This window comes from Emys orbicularis, chromosome 9 (genome assembly GCF_028017835.1).
Source record: "Emys orbicularis isolate rEmyOrb1 chromosome 9, rEmyOrb1.hap1, whole genome shotgun sequence".
NCBI classification, from domain to species: Eukaryota; Metazoa; Chordata; order Testudines; family Emydidae; genus Emys; species Emys orbicularis.
Genome location: NC_088691.1, coordinates 101,727,831 through 101,743,470, shown reverse-complemented (window position 1 = coordinate 101,743,470; position 15,640 = coordinate 101,727,831). Strand labels below are relative to the sequence as shown.

At 53.8% G+C, this 15,640-nt stretch overlaps 1 protein-coding gene across 1 annotated transcript in view; it reads left to right on the top strand.

The window, feature by feature from the left end:
• The first annotated feature begins 2,539 nt into the window (after positions 1 to 2,539).
• Positions 2,540 to 15,640, top strand: part of B3GNT7 (UDP-GlcNAc:betaGal beta-1,3-N-acetylglucosaminyltransferase 7) — a 32,487-nt gene continuing 19,386 nt past the window's right edge. The window contains exon 1 of the mRNA XM_065411439.1: positions 2,540 to 2,607. Within this exon, the coding sequence (XP_065267511.1) occupies positions 2,540 to 2,607 (68 nt within the window). The remainder of the gene's footprint in view (positions 2,608 to 15,640) is intronic.

The window sequence follows — 15,640 nt, the reverse complement described above, 5'->3', positions numbered from 1 at the left end:
GACGTGTCTGTTTGCCAAACTCAACCCAGCGCCTTTAGGGGACGGGACAAAGGAAAGATCAGAATAACCCCAGAGGCACCTCCAAATACCTCTCTGCAGCTTCCAGTGTGCCCTGATAATGTACATCTCCGAATGCCAGTGCAACCCTGGCGCATTGGGTAGCATTAGAGTACTCGGCAGATGCCCGGCGATGAGCAATGTCAGACTGATGATGTACCTACACCAGAGACGGGGTGGCTGGTAGGGAATCTTTCCTTTCCGGGGCACTTGTTCTCATTCAGTCTGAGAGGGTGGTGAGCAAACGTCATGACAGCTTGTTGTTCTATTAGCCTCAGTCCCAGCGTCCACATCACAACCGATGCCACTTGGTCTCCTTGTTTTTACACTCGGGAAATCCAGAATAGGATCGGGAGTGAGTGGGCTAAAGGGGGAGGACAGAGTGGGATGAAGTGAGCACCGAGACGCTCTGGGTCTGCCAATGCCTCCCTGTGAGGATGATGGAAGGGGTTTAGTTCCTAACAACATGTTAGGGCTAGATCAGCTTGTTTAGATACATCACTAAGCCTATGGCTTCCTTATGGGGCCAAGGACGGAGCTGTTTATTCGAATACTGGGCAGCTGGTGCAGAGGAGAGGTGAGGTGAAGCGGTCTGAGTTTGCCAGCCAAGGAGCCACTGCCTGACTGCATCAGCCCTCGGCAGCCAGAGGGAGATGGACGCGGAGTTGTGAGTCCGGTGGGGCTGATCCCTGACTGGAAAGCAGCAGCGTTTCCAAAGCCAAAAGAGAGGGGGTGGAGTAGGCTGGGTGTGAAGGTTTCTCCTTAGCGAGCTGGTGAGGGAACTTCCAGAGTGAGACGCTACGTCCTCCTTGATGTTCTGTTCCTTCGCCTGTTAGGACGGCGTTGGTTTAGTCTTTGCATCCATCACATTCCTTGTTCTGCTCTTACTAAACTAGTTAGACTCTGGTTCCCCTGTCCCCTGCCCCCTTGGGGTCTTTCTCGCACCAGGGTGCATCTCCAAGGCTTGTTTGCACAGGGACATTTTCTCACGGTTGTTGCTCCTCCAGCGTTAGCAATGATGGCCTGGACCGGGGCCTGCCGTCTGCCAGCTTTTTGAGCCCGTGTTGCAGAGAGCAGGGTTAGCTGACACAGTACGTCAGGTGCTGGCAGCCACCCGCCGCCCTGTCTGGACTTGAGCTCCCGTTACGGCTTCCAGTGTTGGGGCCGAATCCATGGTAGCAACCGCGGGCAGTGTTAGCAAAAAATAAAAATTGAGGTAAATGAGGCCTGAAGTGACTCACTGGAGGAATCGGGTTCATAGATTAACTCACTGGCCGTCGCAGCCCACATCATGACTTCACTGCGTGGCCAGGCCAACAGGAAAAATCCCACCCTGGAATCCAAGCCTCAGGAATGCAGATGTCTCCAGTCTCCCCTCCCGAGGGTTTCTTCAGGGCTGGAAGAATTCTAGAAGGTCACAGGCTAGTGGTTTGTCATTGCCACCTCCTTCGAGGAGCCACTATGAGGAACCAGGAGTTTCCTCAGCCCAGGTACAACCCCCCCCCCTCCCCTCCCAGGGATGTGTAGGTGGAGGGTTCACCTACTGGGAGGGAGAGAGGCTGTCCCTAACTTCCAGGGTTTCAAAGCTGTGTGCTGCATGATCTCTTGAAGGATCTGTCCTTCCTGAGGGCATCTGCCCTTGGAGATCCTCCATTTGTGGCAGTGAAGGAAAGACTTCCTCTTGTAGATCAATCTCCTCTGTTCTAAGGGGCACAAACAGGGTGACCACTGCAAAGGCTTCACCCCAATGGAAGGCCCCTCTCCTTCAATCCAAAGTGGATCCACCCCACTGCTGTTCTCCAGCTCCAAGAGCGATTCAAACATCAGTCTAGGATCCTGGCAGCTATATACCTTGTTCTTCAAGTGATGGTCCCTGTATGTATTCCAAACACGGTTGAGTATGGCGCAGCGATCAGCTCAGAGCTGGATGCGAAGATGCGATAGGTAAGGCCTGCTGCAGGACCACCTGGCCCACGACCGCAGCTGCCCACTGGTCGATGGCTTAGTGCGCCGTGCAGGTGTGGACGGAGCACCAGGTTGCCGCATGGCAGATCTTGTGCCAGGAGACTTCCGCCAGGGAGGCAGAGATGCTTGCGTGCGCCCTCGTGGAATGGGCCGTGATCTTGCCGGGTGGTGCAGCATTTGAGCGCGCATAGCATTCTGTAATGCATTTAGAGATCCATTTGGATATGTGCTGGGAGGAGAGGGCCTGACCTCTTGACCATTCCACAATGGCCACGAAGGGACATGGGGAGGCGCAGAATGCGTGAGTCCTGTCCAAGTAGAAGGCCAGTGCCCTGCGGACATCCAGAAGGTGCCATGTCCTGTTCTCGGGCGTGGCGTGCGGCTTCGAATGGAAGAGCGGGAGATGGATGCACTGGCTGAGATGAAACTCGGAAACAGCGTTTGGGAGGAACTTAAGGTGAAGGCACAGGGAGACTTTGTCCTTATGGAATTTCATATACGAGGGGGGTCAGCCACCATGGCCGCCAATTCGCTGACCTGCCAGGCGGAAGTCATGGCCACAAGGAAGAGGACCTTCATGGAGAGGTGGGCAAGGGAACATGTGGCCAGTGGTTCAAAGGGAGGCCTGGTGAGGGCAGACAGCACAAGATTAAGGTCCGAAGTGTGTGTGGTAGGGGTAAGGACTGTCGGGAAGCAGTTTGTTGGGCCCTTCAGAAAGTGGGTAGCGTTAGGGCGGGTAAGCACCAACTGTCCGTCCATTGGAGGGAGGAAGGAACTAAGTGCTGTGAGGTGGACACGGATCACGACCTGAGGGCAAGGCCCGAGTTCTTGAGCGCTAGTCCAGGATGACGGGAACAGAGATGGTCTGGAAGGGAAGGTGGTAGCGTTGCGCCCAGGAGGTGACGTGCCCACGTGGAGTCCCGCCTGCTGTGCGTAAGCATGTGATGGACAGGTGGCGAACAGGCGTTGTCTACATGCGAGCCCCATCCAAAAACCAGGCCGTCAGTTGAAGCGGGCCTGGGTGGGGGTGTCGAACCCTGCCGTTATCCCGCACACCATCCCCTCTGCTACGGACTCTCTACTCAGCGGTAAAAGGGAGACCAAGGGCAGGGCGCGTCGCCCCGCACGGCCTCTTATAACCTCGCCTGGAGCACGTGGCAACGCAAGACGCCTTTGTGGGTAACAGACACTGCTGCTGAAAACATCCAGCTCCGGCCCATGGCGCGCATGCGGCCCCGCGTTTGGAATACAAATAGGGAACCACACATCTCAAAGAGCCTCCAGTTACAGGTAAGTAACCTCCTCTCGTGATGCCTGGTGTGTCATGCTGTGGGCACTAGGAGGCTGCCGGAGCATGGGCTGTGAAGAGTAGACCCTCCACACCTTCATACAGTATGTAGGCAGGGATGCCACAGGCTAAGCCTACACAGCAAGCAGGATCCCACGCCAGCGAGTCTCAGGGCCCAGTCTTGCGGGGCTCACGCGACTGCACTAAAAATAGCTTGTAGATGTTCAGGCTCGGGCCGGAGCTCGCCAATGTCCCTAGGCTTCAGAGCTCCAGTCTGTAAACCCAGGCTCTGAGACTCGCCACTGCGGCTCCTGCTTGCAGTTGTGTGGATGTGCCCTCGCTCGCCTGTGCCTCTCGCACAAACCGATCTGGCCAAATAAGGAAACGGAGGGTAAGGATTTCTGTGTGTTAAGGAGCTGGAAGGGGCCCAGAAGTGGCACTCCGCCGGGTCTGTATATTTTTCCACTTAACTAGGAAAGCTGGCTCGTGCCCAGCCGAGCGTTGGTGTTCAGGTGACTTGCGAGCCTGGCTTTCCATCTGACTCATGAGAAAGTTGAGAAACTCCCCCCTGCCCGATGGAAATACATCATCTTTCATCCCTCGGTCGGCGGTTCAGGGCCAGCCCTGGAAGGGAGTGACCAAAAGGCAGCAGCATCTGCTGGCTGTTCAAAGATGTGTGTGTGATGCATTTGGTAAGTCTGGATCCAGTGTCTAGAGGGATCTAACATCACAAAAATCCCTCAACCCACAATGGCTGGTAGGCTCAGCTGAGAGGCTAGTGGGTGAATGGGCCAGGGAGAACGGACTCCCCTCTCTCCCCGGGGTTGGTCCCTGCACTGCCATTGCTGGCTTGATGTCATTCTGTGCATATGCAGAGGCCTCCAGTTCCAGGACAGTGGACTCAGCACCTTTCCCCAGGACTCCAATTCTTTAACAAACACCCAGCAAGTGGTTCCTCCCGGCTTCCCTTCTCCCTATCCCTCCCACGAGCTTATTCTTGGATGGGGTCAAAAATGAGAACCACCAGCTGTTCTCTGGGCTAGGACAGAAGAACCATGTGCTGAGCGCATGGAGCATGGCACAGTCCGGAAGGAATCTTTGTCTTCTCCTGCTGTAGCCCCGGGAAATGGGGTCAGCCTAAACCCTCCCGTTGCTGAGGGACCCTGCCTTGCGTGTAGCCACACTGGCAATTGCTTTGACTCTTTGCATTCCTTGGAGCCCACGATGTCGTATTTAACAGCCCCATCCCTCTGGCTGGAAGCTGCGGAACGGGCTACCAGCCCCGAGTACGTAACTAGCATCTCTGATGGGCGTGTCCTTAGGGTGCTAGTCCTTCCCTCGGCCGTGGCTCCGGTCTATTTTTAGAGAATTTACCCGATCAGAGCTCATGTGGGTACGTCTCCTTGACCCGGGAAACACCCCCAGCTCCACGTATACATATCCCCGGTGAGCCTGCGGTAGTCTTGTTGAAGGAGGCTCAAGAGACGCACCGCAGCTGAAACACGACTCAGTGGATCCCCCTGTATAGGGTGAAAGGCTTTTACTTTGTCTCACGCTTCACCTGGCTCGAGCACTTTCCGCTAGAGGATCTCAAAGCACCTTACCCGCACCAATGAGCTGAGCCTCACAACTCCCTCATGGGGTGCGCTAGGCGTTCACCTTCTTGTGTGGAGGAAACTGAGGCACACAAGGGGCACGTGCCTTGCACGAGGTCACACAGTGAGTTGAGCCAGACACCCCAGAACTCCTGGCTCGAGTCCATTCTAGGCTCAGCACTGGGCCTTGCTGACATCCAGCGTTCCTGTGGCTGCTCCGAGTGTCGGTCCCTCGCTGCCTCTCCACTGTGCTAGCCCGGCATGGGGCTGGTTTTGATCCGTCCGAGGGGAAGTTGCTTCATGTTTGTGCTCCAAGAACCAATGTGAGTCCAATTTCCCCTGCCCGCGGCAGCCAGGCGCTGGTGGGGCTGTCTGCGAGCCGCTGGAAAATGAATAAAACGACTCCGTAATGCATGCTGCAAGGGTCACTGGCAGTCACAGCGGCAGGCCAGGCTGAGGATTTAAAGGGACAATGCTGCCAGGTTGGTATTTCTGAAGAGAGCAAGGAGGCGGGGGTAGGGTGACCAGACAGCAAATGTGAAAAATTGGGACAGGGGATGGGGGGTAATAGGAGCCTATATAAGAAAAAGACCCAAAAATCGGGACTGTCCCTATAAAATCGGGACATCTGGTCACCCTGGGCGGGGGGGAAATGGCCCCCTGAGAAGAAGCCAGGCCCCACATGTCCAGGCTCAATGTCCCAAAGGGAAACGCCCCCAGAGAGCAGGCATGCTGACAGGAACCCCAACACACCCGCCGTCAGGGGGAATGCAGGAGAACCAACCCCCGAGAGACCTCATTCCCTGAGGAGGGAGCCGGGCTAGCTCGGCCCTGCCTCTCTGAGGTACCTCCCCTGCCCTGGGCTTGCCTTGCCGGAGCAGACCCTGTCTTGGGTCAGGCTTCTGGGCCCTGCTGCACTTTATTCAGCTGCCCAAGATGCTGGAGTGGGGGAAACTTGTTCGCTGCTTCAGGTCCAGGGTGGTCTGGACCAAGACACAGAGTGCCTGAGAGCCCAGCCACTGGGGAGGAGAGCCTGTTGGGAGCGTCTTGGCCAGGCACCTGGGGCTCCTTATCTCCTGTGAACACTTGGGAAGCAGCCACGGTTTCCTAGTACAGTAAAAGCTTCGTTATCCGGCATGTTGGGGGGATGGGGGGTGCTGGTTAGTCAAAAATTCCAGTTCACTAAGAGTTATACTTACCCATGGAGGGAGGGAGTTTGGGTGCTGGAGGGGGTTGGGGCATGGGGCACGGGCTCTGGGAGGGAGTTTGGGTGCTGGAGGGGGTTGGGGCATGGGGCACGGGCTCTGGGAGGGAGTTTGGGTGCTGGAGGGGGTTGGGGCATGGGGCACGGGCTCTGGGAGGGAGTTTGGGTGCTGGAGGGGGTTGGGGCATGGGGCACGGGCTCTGGGAGGGAGTTTGGGTGCTGGAGGGGGTTGGGGCATGGGGCACGGGCTCTGGGAGGGAGTTTGGGTGCTGGAGGGGGTTGGGGCATGGGGCACGGGCTCTGGGAGGGAGTTTGGGTGCTGGAGGGGGTTGGGGCATGGGGCACGGGCTCTGGGAGGGAGTTTGGGTGCTGGAGGGGGTTGGGGCATGGGGCACGGGCTCTGGGAGGGAGTTTGGGTGCTGGAGGGGGTTGGGGCATGGGGCACGGGCTCTGGGAGGGAGTTTGGGTGCTGGAGGGGGTTGGGGCATGGGGCACGGGCTCTGGGAGGGAGTTTGGGTGTGTGAGGGGGCTCGGGGTAGGGGGTTGGGGTACGGGAGTGGGTGCAGGCGCGGTGCCAGATCCGGGCGGTGCTCACCTCAGGCCGGGCGGCTCCCTGCAAGCAGCGACCTGTCCCTGCTGCTCCTAGGCAGAGGCACGGCTAGGCGGCTCTGTGCACTGCCTCCGCCCGCAGGCGCGGCCAATGGGAGCTGCGGAGCCAGTGCTCGGGGCAGGGCGGGGGCAGCGCACGGAGCCCCCATGGCCATTCCTCCACCTAGGAGCAGCAGGGAGAGGTCGCCGCTTCGGGGGAGCCACACGGAGCTAGGTAGGGAGTCTGCCGCCCCGCACCAACCGGACTTTTAATGGAGATCAGAAATGCCGGTTTCTAGAGCTTTCTGGTTTGTAAAGCGCCGGATAACACAGATTTTACGGTACCTGCCTGCAGCTGGCTCTTGTTTCAGGAACAGCCCATGGCAGCGTGACATTCCCTCCCCTCACCCCCCAGTCCTATGGCATCCCGATGTCCCCTAATCTCCTGTGACAGTGTGATGTCCCCCACATCCTGTTTGTTGTCTCCCCTCTCATCCCCTGGCCATACAACATCCTCACCCCTCCCCTACCATCCGCAGCAAAGCAACCTTCCCTCCTGGCCTGTGGCAACCCCAAACCAGGCATGGGTCTGTTCCTGGGCGTCTGGCTTATCCGAACCAGCAGAGTTTGAGGGAGGTTTCAGTTCTGATCCGTTTTGTGAGGAAACCATGAGAAACTCGGGGTGGGGGTGGGGGTGGGGGCAGTTATCCCAAAGTGGGCAAACATGTTGGTTTCAGCCAGGTTTTGCTTTGATTTTTCAGCAGGCCACTCCCTGCTCCTAATGCAGCTCGAGGAATTCCGCGTAGGAGCTGGGTTTGAATGCAAACACCCCAAACTCAGAAAAATGCATCCCTCAACACCTTGTGACCTGAGCTAATTCCTTGCCAAAGACTGAAGGGACTGGCAGGAAAAGGCGCTGGCACTGGGGCTGTTAATATGTAAAAGGCTCTCGTGCTTTGGTTCCATTTGATGGAGTTGTTAATGATTGGCAGATAGAAAAATGTTTCAGTAAAGATGTCTGTATTTTCTTGACTGTCATGGAAGAACCTGCTCAAGGGTGATGTCTAACCCAATTTCCAGGAGGACGTTTTGCAGATGATACAAAACTACTCACGATAGTTAAGTTCAAAGCAGACTGCGAAGAACTACAAAAGGATCTAACAAAACCAGATGAGTGGGCAACAAAATGGCCGATGAAATTCAACGTTGATAAATGCAAAGTAATGCACATTGGAAAACATAATCCTAACTATACATATAAAATGATGGGGTCTAAATTAGCTGTTACCACTCAAGAGAGAGATCTTGGAGTCATTGTGGATAGTTCTCTGAAATCATCCACTCACTGTGCAGCGGCAGTCAAAAAAGCAAACAATGTTGGGAATCATTAAGAAAGGGATAGATAAGAAGACAGAAAATATCGTATTGCCTCTATATAAATCCATGGTACGCCCACATCTTGAATACTGCGTGCAGATGTGGTCCCCCCCATCTCAAAAAAGATTATATTGGAATTGGAAAAGGTTCAGAAAAGGGCAACAAAAATGGTTATGGGTATGGAACAGCTGCCGTATGAGGAGAGATTAATAAGACTGGGACTTTTCAGCTTGGAAAAGAGATGACTAAGGGAGGATATGATAGAGGTCTATAAAATCATGACTGGTGTGGAGAAAGTAAATAAGGAAGTATTATTTACTCTTCCTCATAACACAAGAACTAGGGGTCACCAAATGAAATTAATAGGCAGCAGGTTTAAAACAAACACAAAGAAGTATTTCTTCACACAACGCACAGACAATCTGTGGAACTCCTTGTCAGAGGATGTTGTGAAGGCCAAGACTATAACAGGGTTCAAAAAAGAGCTAGATAAATTCATGGAGGATGGCTATGAGCCAGGATGGGCAGGGATGGTGTCCCTAGCCTCTGTATGCCAGAAGCTGGGAATGGGCGACAGGGGATGGATCACTTGATGATTTCCTGTTCTGTTCATTCCCTCTGGGGCACCTGGCATTGGCCACTGTCGGTAGACAGGATACTGGGCTAGATGGACCTTTGGCCTGACCAAGTATGGTCGCTCTTATGGTCTTATGTTATTCCAAGGCATCTGAGCCCCCTAGTAACAGTCAAACCTGAGCTAGTAATCATGCTGCTGAGCACTTAGCTAGGGCTTGTCACCCATGGAGCGCAACGTGCTTTGCACTGGAAGATGAGCACCACTAGCCCCATTTTGCAAATGGGGAAACTGAGTCACCGAGCGGGGAAGTGATTTGCCCAAGGTCACACGGCAAGTCAGAGGCAGAGTTGGGAATAGAACCCAAATCGGCCGATTCCCAGGCCAGGGTTTGGATCGAGAATCTCCGTTATATTGAGGCTTGTAAGAAACTGATACAGGCTTGAAGCTGATGGGCAGTGTGAGGTGTTGTCCTAATGGCACAAAGTTGTAGAGATTCATTCTGCTTGTGCTTTTAGCATGGACCTATGGCCATGGCGCTGCCATCACAGACCGGGCACCAGCTGACAAGGTGCCCAGACTAAGAACTATAAAGCTGATACAAGGGGGCGTTCTTAGGCCTCTTCATTGCCGCTGGTTGCAGACGGTCCAAGACACATTAAAGTAAGTCTAAATTCCAGATATGCGAGTCTTTGCACTAGCTAAATAAATAGGGACATCCAGGTGCATGCGAGAGCGTATGAAGTATTGGAAGCGTGCCCATAAAACACCAGCCATGTTAGAAAGGAGAGAGAGTCTTAAATTAACCAAGACATAATTAGGCCCAGTGATAAGGGTGGCCCAAAATTCTGAGCTCTCATGTGCCACAGGATGCGAGGCAGTAGATAAAAATCCCGGAGCACCAGATCAACATTTTTTAATCAATGAAAACATAAATGGAGTTTAAAATGGTCATAAATGCTGGAAAATGCTTGCATGTACCAGAGCATGTTAGACCGGAGAGAGAGCGCATATGTATGTGTGTGTGTACACCATTACCTCCCTCTACTCGATGGAATCAGAACTGCTCACCCGCGTGTCACAGGTCCAGAACTGCTCACCTGCCAATAGCTCCTTTGCCCAAGTGGAAGGAGCTGGCTTGAGCTACATGAGAAAGCGAACCTATTGAAATGCTGTTCCACTCTGGCATGTCCATCATCTGCCTTGTCCTGAGAGCGAGCTCTGGCCCCAAGGCCAAGGGGTCGTGCTGGTGACCAGCAGAGGAAGAGGTTAAATAAGTGATTTAGAAGAATTCTGTTTGTGCGGAAGCTGGTGGTGGCCACATTCCTGCATGGAAACTTACCGCCCCTGCTTTGAATAGTGAGGGAAGGAGGAACCACTCCAACCAGTTCTGAAGAGGCCAGGCCGGTGGTGGCCACATTCCAGGTTCAGTCCCGCCTGGCCCAAGTGCTCCTGTCCAGAGCACGGAGTGGGTTTGGGGAAGAGCGCCAGCCGTGTGACTGAGCTTGGATGGCTTCCACCTGTGCAGGGCAGCTGCAGGCCTGCTTCTGCGGTATAATGCGCCCTACACCTGCTGCCGGAAAGGCACCGTGTGCAATCCCCAAGCCAGCCACGGCGCGTAGCTGGGGCACCTCTCCCCATCCCCCCAAATGTTTGGGGAACTCTAGGGTGGCCATTCTGTCTGGGATCTGCTTGGGGCGGGGAGGAGACTCCCGTTCCCCCTCCTCATCCCGCCCTGGGATCTGCACAGGACAAGCCAAACCCCTGGATGTAAGTGCTTCAGGAGAGACGAAGTCAAGCGGAGCTCCCCCCTCCCCAATGCCCTTCCCCTCAGACAGCACCCCACGGCTTTGGTCCCAGCCTTTGCATTGGGTTTGCAGCCCCACTCCTTTGTCAGGTCCGGGGGTTCTGCTCGTGCGGCTGCAGCCGGGAGGCCCAAGGCCCAGGTGATGTCGGCCCTGCCCCCCCTTGGCTATCGGGGCCCAGTGGCTCTGCTGGAAGCCACGATTTTCACTTGCAAACCCGGCCGCTCCTTCCAGTGCTGTGGTGGGAAGGAAAGGTGCTGGATTGACATCCCTGGGACTTCTCTCCCATCAGCCTGCCTCCTGAGTACCTCCTAAATGTGAACCCTACTCAGGCAAAAGGAGAATCTCCATTAGTTGTTAGCAGTACGGGGCCTATGACACACAGCTGAACTGTTCTGATTCTACCCAGCAGAGGGCAGCATTAATGTACCCACTAGCCAGCTCATTGTTACCCTGAATGCATTTAGAGGCAGACATCGTGATCCTGACCAGTCTCTATCCAGATAGCTCCCCCATGGGGATTTTCTCCTCCCATCCTTATCTCATTTGAGTTCACGGCTCTATATTTCCTCTAGATTTTTCTGTCTGCAGGAGAGTATTACAGCTCTCACCATGACTGCGCTGACCCAGGGTGTCTCTCCCAGTCCCTCGCATGCTGAGATGTATTTTTTTGCAGTGACATTGCACTGCGAGCTCCTGTCCAGTTTGTGACAGTCCGGAGATCTGTCACCCCACTTGCATTGCTGCTACTGTGTGGGGGCCCCTCCCTAGAACTATGTAGTCAATCCCCCCGACATACAGGTGGCCTGTTGTTCTAATCTCCCCTCATCATGGCTCAGCAGCCCCTAGATATTCAGGGGGGGTCTTTCCCATTCTTTGACTGCTCAGGAACAAGTATTTACTGAGTGACTCACAGGCCAGGAATGCCTGCTACAGCTCCCTCTTGCATAAGGTCCATTCATTCACCTGCCCCAGGGGAGAAATCAGGTGCGACTATGTATGAGCTCAGAGCTCCATGCAGCTGAAGGAGCATTATCCCACCTGCCCATGCATAGGGGCACAATCAGGACATGCTAATAGGATCTCCTCCAAGCTTTCAGATAAGTGTGGTTTGCACATAGGCCTGAGAACTCTTCCCCTGAATTTCTTTCTGTGCCCTTTGCTGGTTGAACAGGCCAGGGGGGAATTTCCTGATTAGGCTCCTCTAAGGGTTCTTGGAATTCGGATGGAGGAGGGGGGCTTGCTTTGGTTTCGCTCTCTGTGGGTGTGATCTCGCCCCTCTAGGGCTTGGCTTGAGCAATCTGCCCTTTGGGAAGAAAGAGGACCGAGAGGATCAGTGAAGAGGGCCCTGGCTCATGGCAGAGAGGGCTCTGGGAGGGCAAAGGGCAGTGAGCTGGGCCAGGATGGGAGTGAGAGCGAGGGCAGAGCCCAGCCACCTCTGCTGCAGAAAGGGGCCTATGTCCTTGCTTTGGGGTGGGCCAGACCACCCCAAAAGACCTTCTTGTTGGCCCCCCTCCGTAGGCCGCAATGTTAGCCACTTGCATGGAAGTGGCCTTTCATTTACTCCCCTAGGTGAAGGGGAGAGGGGTGGACGCTGGTCCAGGGCCTCCTTCCACCCAGCCAGGCAGCAGTAGTGAGTTCTGCCTGGCCCTGCCGCCTTCTGCCCAGCCTCAGACTCACTGATCCCCCTGGCTCCATGTGACCTAGGTCCTACGAGTCCAAAGCTCCTATCATAACCAACCCCAACATAATTGGGGAAATCAATTAGGGCAAGGGCTATGGATGGGCTACTAGGCTCATATACTAATGCAGATCTGGGGCCACACAGCAACTCAGATGTTGGTTTGAGGTGACCCAGCTTAGCATGACAGACACCTGGAAATCTTCATGTACTGCAGGGAAGTGTTCGTAAATTACTTCCACTTAAACAGCCTTTCATACAAGATGGGTAACAATAACTCACTAGATAACTCTGCAGTGTTATTTAAGTGTCAGACATGCCTAAGCGCATCAGATTTGTTTGTGTGTTAAATGTTGCATGCATCAAAGGATATCCTGGCCTCAGTGAAGAGTTTATATAGCGGTGTGAGTATATTGGCCCACACAAAAACACTACGCTGTGTAACAGTTAAGGTTGTTCAAGGACAAAAACCATTTACCCAAACATTAAAAAAGTAGAAAATCCAAAGTTATGGCAAATACATGACAAAGCAACCCAGCAACAACTTAGAGAAAGCCTAATCTTCAATCATTTCTATCTATCATACTCCTATGCAAACACACTACCAAAACAACCTTAACTCTGCCCCTATCATTATAACACCTGCAGTCTTTCTTACCTAGAGGCAAAGGTTCTATAAACATGGGATCAGAGTGTTGCATATGAAAGCACACTGCAGGTCAACCCAAATCCTTTCCAGTACATCTAACCCAGAGGTTTTCAAACTGTGGGGCATGGAGGAACGTTCGGGGGGAGGGGATGAGAGATACCAGGTGGCTGGCAATGCCCTGGGGCTCAGGCCAGCCCCGTGCAGTGGGGCTTAGGGAGGGAGTGCCACCTCTACCCAGGGCTGGCTCCAGGCACCAGCATTCCAAGCAGGTGCTTGGGGTGGCAATCTGCAAGCAATGTTCAGCTGCCCACGGCAGCAATTCGGCGGCTTCTGTCTTCCGGCTGAAGACAGAAGCTGCCGCCGAATTGCCGCCGCCGCCGCGGAAACACGCGTGCCTCCCTAACGGCACACGGACTGCCCCCGCCGTCCGCAGCGGCAATTCGGCGCGCTGCTTGGGGCGGCAAAAACAGTAGAGCCGGCCCTGCCTCCACCCCCGACTCACCTCAGTGGGCCACCTGTCTGGGTTGGGGGGTAGGGGGGCTCAGCTCAAAAAGGGTTTGAAAACCGTGGCTCTAACCCCATTGTGTATCTATCTGTACTTCATGAGTTGGCAGAAAAACTATTTAATAAGTGTTTTAGACAGTTCATTTTGAAATCCCTCTCAGAGATTGTTTTGTTTGAAATTTTTCACCAAAATACTTAATTTTTCTATGAAAAAAAGTCAAATCAAAATGATCTTTTTAAATTGTAAGGTGGAAATTGTTATTTTATTTTATTTTTTTGAAAAATAAAAAATTTCAGATTCTGATTTCCAGGTTGGGGTGGGGGGGGGGCGGATTTTTCCCCTCTCTTGCCATTGTTTAAAATGTTCTTTCTTTTTATTCTGCTGGAAAGGGGGAGAAAGTTTTACAAAATGGAGAAAAAGTGATGGGAAAAGATTTTTTTTTCTCATTTGTATTTCTTACTGCCTTTCCCTTTTTTCCTTTCCCCCCCTTTCCAGTGAGGGACGGAGGAGGAAGTAATCAAGCGGAGAAAGGGGGAAAATACTCAACATTTAAAATAATTTTTGTTTTGGCTTTCAAAACAAAAAAAACGAAACGTTTGATTGCAAAAATGAATTGAAACAAACAAACAAAAAAAACCCCATAATGTCCTTTAGAAAATGCTGTGGTGAAAATTTTTTGGCAGAATCAAAAATGTTCCATAAAAATGTTCGATTCTGCTAAAAAGACAGTTTTTTTTGTCAAAAACAAAAATTCAGCGCCTCTGAAGATTCGGGGTGGTTTGATTTAGGGGACTAATTATGGATCATGTTTGGGGCACTCACTCAGGTTTGAATCCTTTCAGACATTTTAGATCATGTGTAGCGGCTCCCACAGATGTCTGATCGTCCCTCTGGTGAACACAATCCTGCCATGACTTGGCTGCTTCACAGCTAGATGGTGTGTTCCTGTGCTAGGTATTAGGATGATGATCAGATGTCAGCGCCGCACTGCGAGGCCTGAAAGACACGCCTGATTCGCTCCTGGTCCGGCAGGGCGACGTGAGCACAACGGAGCAGGCACGGTAAGGCCATCGATTCATCGCCTTTCAGGCCAGATCAGCTCATTATGATTATCTAGTCTGACCTCCTGCCTCGCACAGGCCATAGGCAGAGGGTGCAATCTAGAGCAGCCTTCAGTTTGCTGTACCCTGCGCCGGGGGTTGAACTGCCCCAGAATAAAGGTGGTACAAAGTGGGCACGAAGTCCCTCCCCCTTCTTGTGCTGGGCACAGGCAAGAACAGGGGCATTTCCTGAAAGTGTCGTGACCCCCCATCCCCACTGCCTCTCTCAAGCAGGAGCAGGGACAGAACACTGTAGCTAAGGACCACTGAATAGCACTGGCCTTGCAGTGAGTGCCCCAGCTCCTAGAGGTGGGGTGGCTGTTTCCCAGCTGTCTGGCTAAAATTGAGCCCAGAATCAGTTTAATAGCTGAGCGCCCGCGGCTGAGAGGGGCTGGGCTCTCTAGCGCTCCAGGCACCGAGAGGGGGAGCAGAGTCTCACCTGGCATTTCAAGTTGGTCAGGTTCCACCTCCTCCTTTCTCTCTATCCTGATCCCCTCGGGCAGCTGCCTAGAGCCCTGATCCTTTGCATCCCGCCGCCCGGTGAGGCCGGGTGTGTTAATCATGGCCCCTGGGCAGAGCCAGGAGAAGAGAATGACTGTGCTAATGTATTGCGAGGGTCTCCTTGCTACGCGTGGTGTTTGGGGCTGGTCCCCCTGGAACGGAAGTCCCATTCCCACGCACATTGAAGGGAAATCAACACATCACTGTCGCATCTGGGGACTCCCCTGCTCATGGGGCTCTGCTCTGGGGGACGGGGCCAGGAGGGATCCACTCCCTGTAGGAGGTGGGATGGGGGGGTGCATGACTGGAGTGGCAGGTGCCTTGATGGAGTCGGGGGCACTCCCAGGGCATCAGCTGGGGGGGCGCCTCTGTCTCCTGTTGGGTACTGACCTGCAGGTCTTGTGAACAATGGCCCTGCTGTTGCCATGCAGGAATGGCTGGCCGGGGTGTGGTGTGCACACTGTGGGTGGGGAGCAGGGGCTGGCTGTGGTGTGCTGAGCACACACTGTACCTCGCCTGCCAGAGGCGAGTGCCCGTTGCTATGGTTAAGGTGGAGTCACTTGTTCCATTATACACCTAGAGTTTCAGGGGGTTAGATTTCGGGGGAGATTCCAGAGTGCCACTCTTCTGGGCTGGCTCACTGTTTAGACTAGGGTGCAGCCTTCGGGAGATCTGGCCTAAAGCAAGAGGAAGGTGCTGTTCGGTCCCAGGCCACTGGTTTGCTACTTCAGTTCCTTGGGGGTTGAACTGC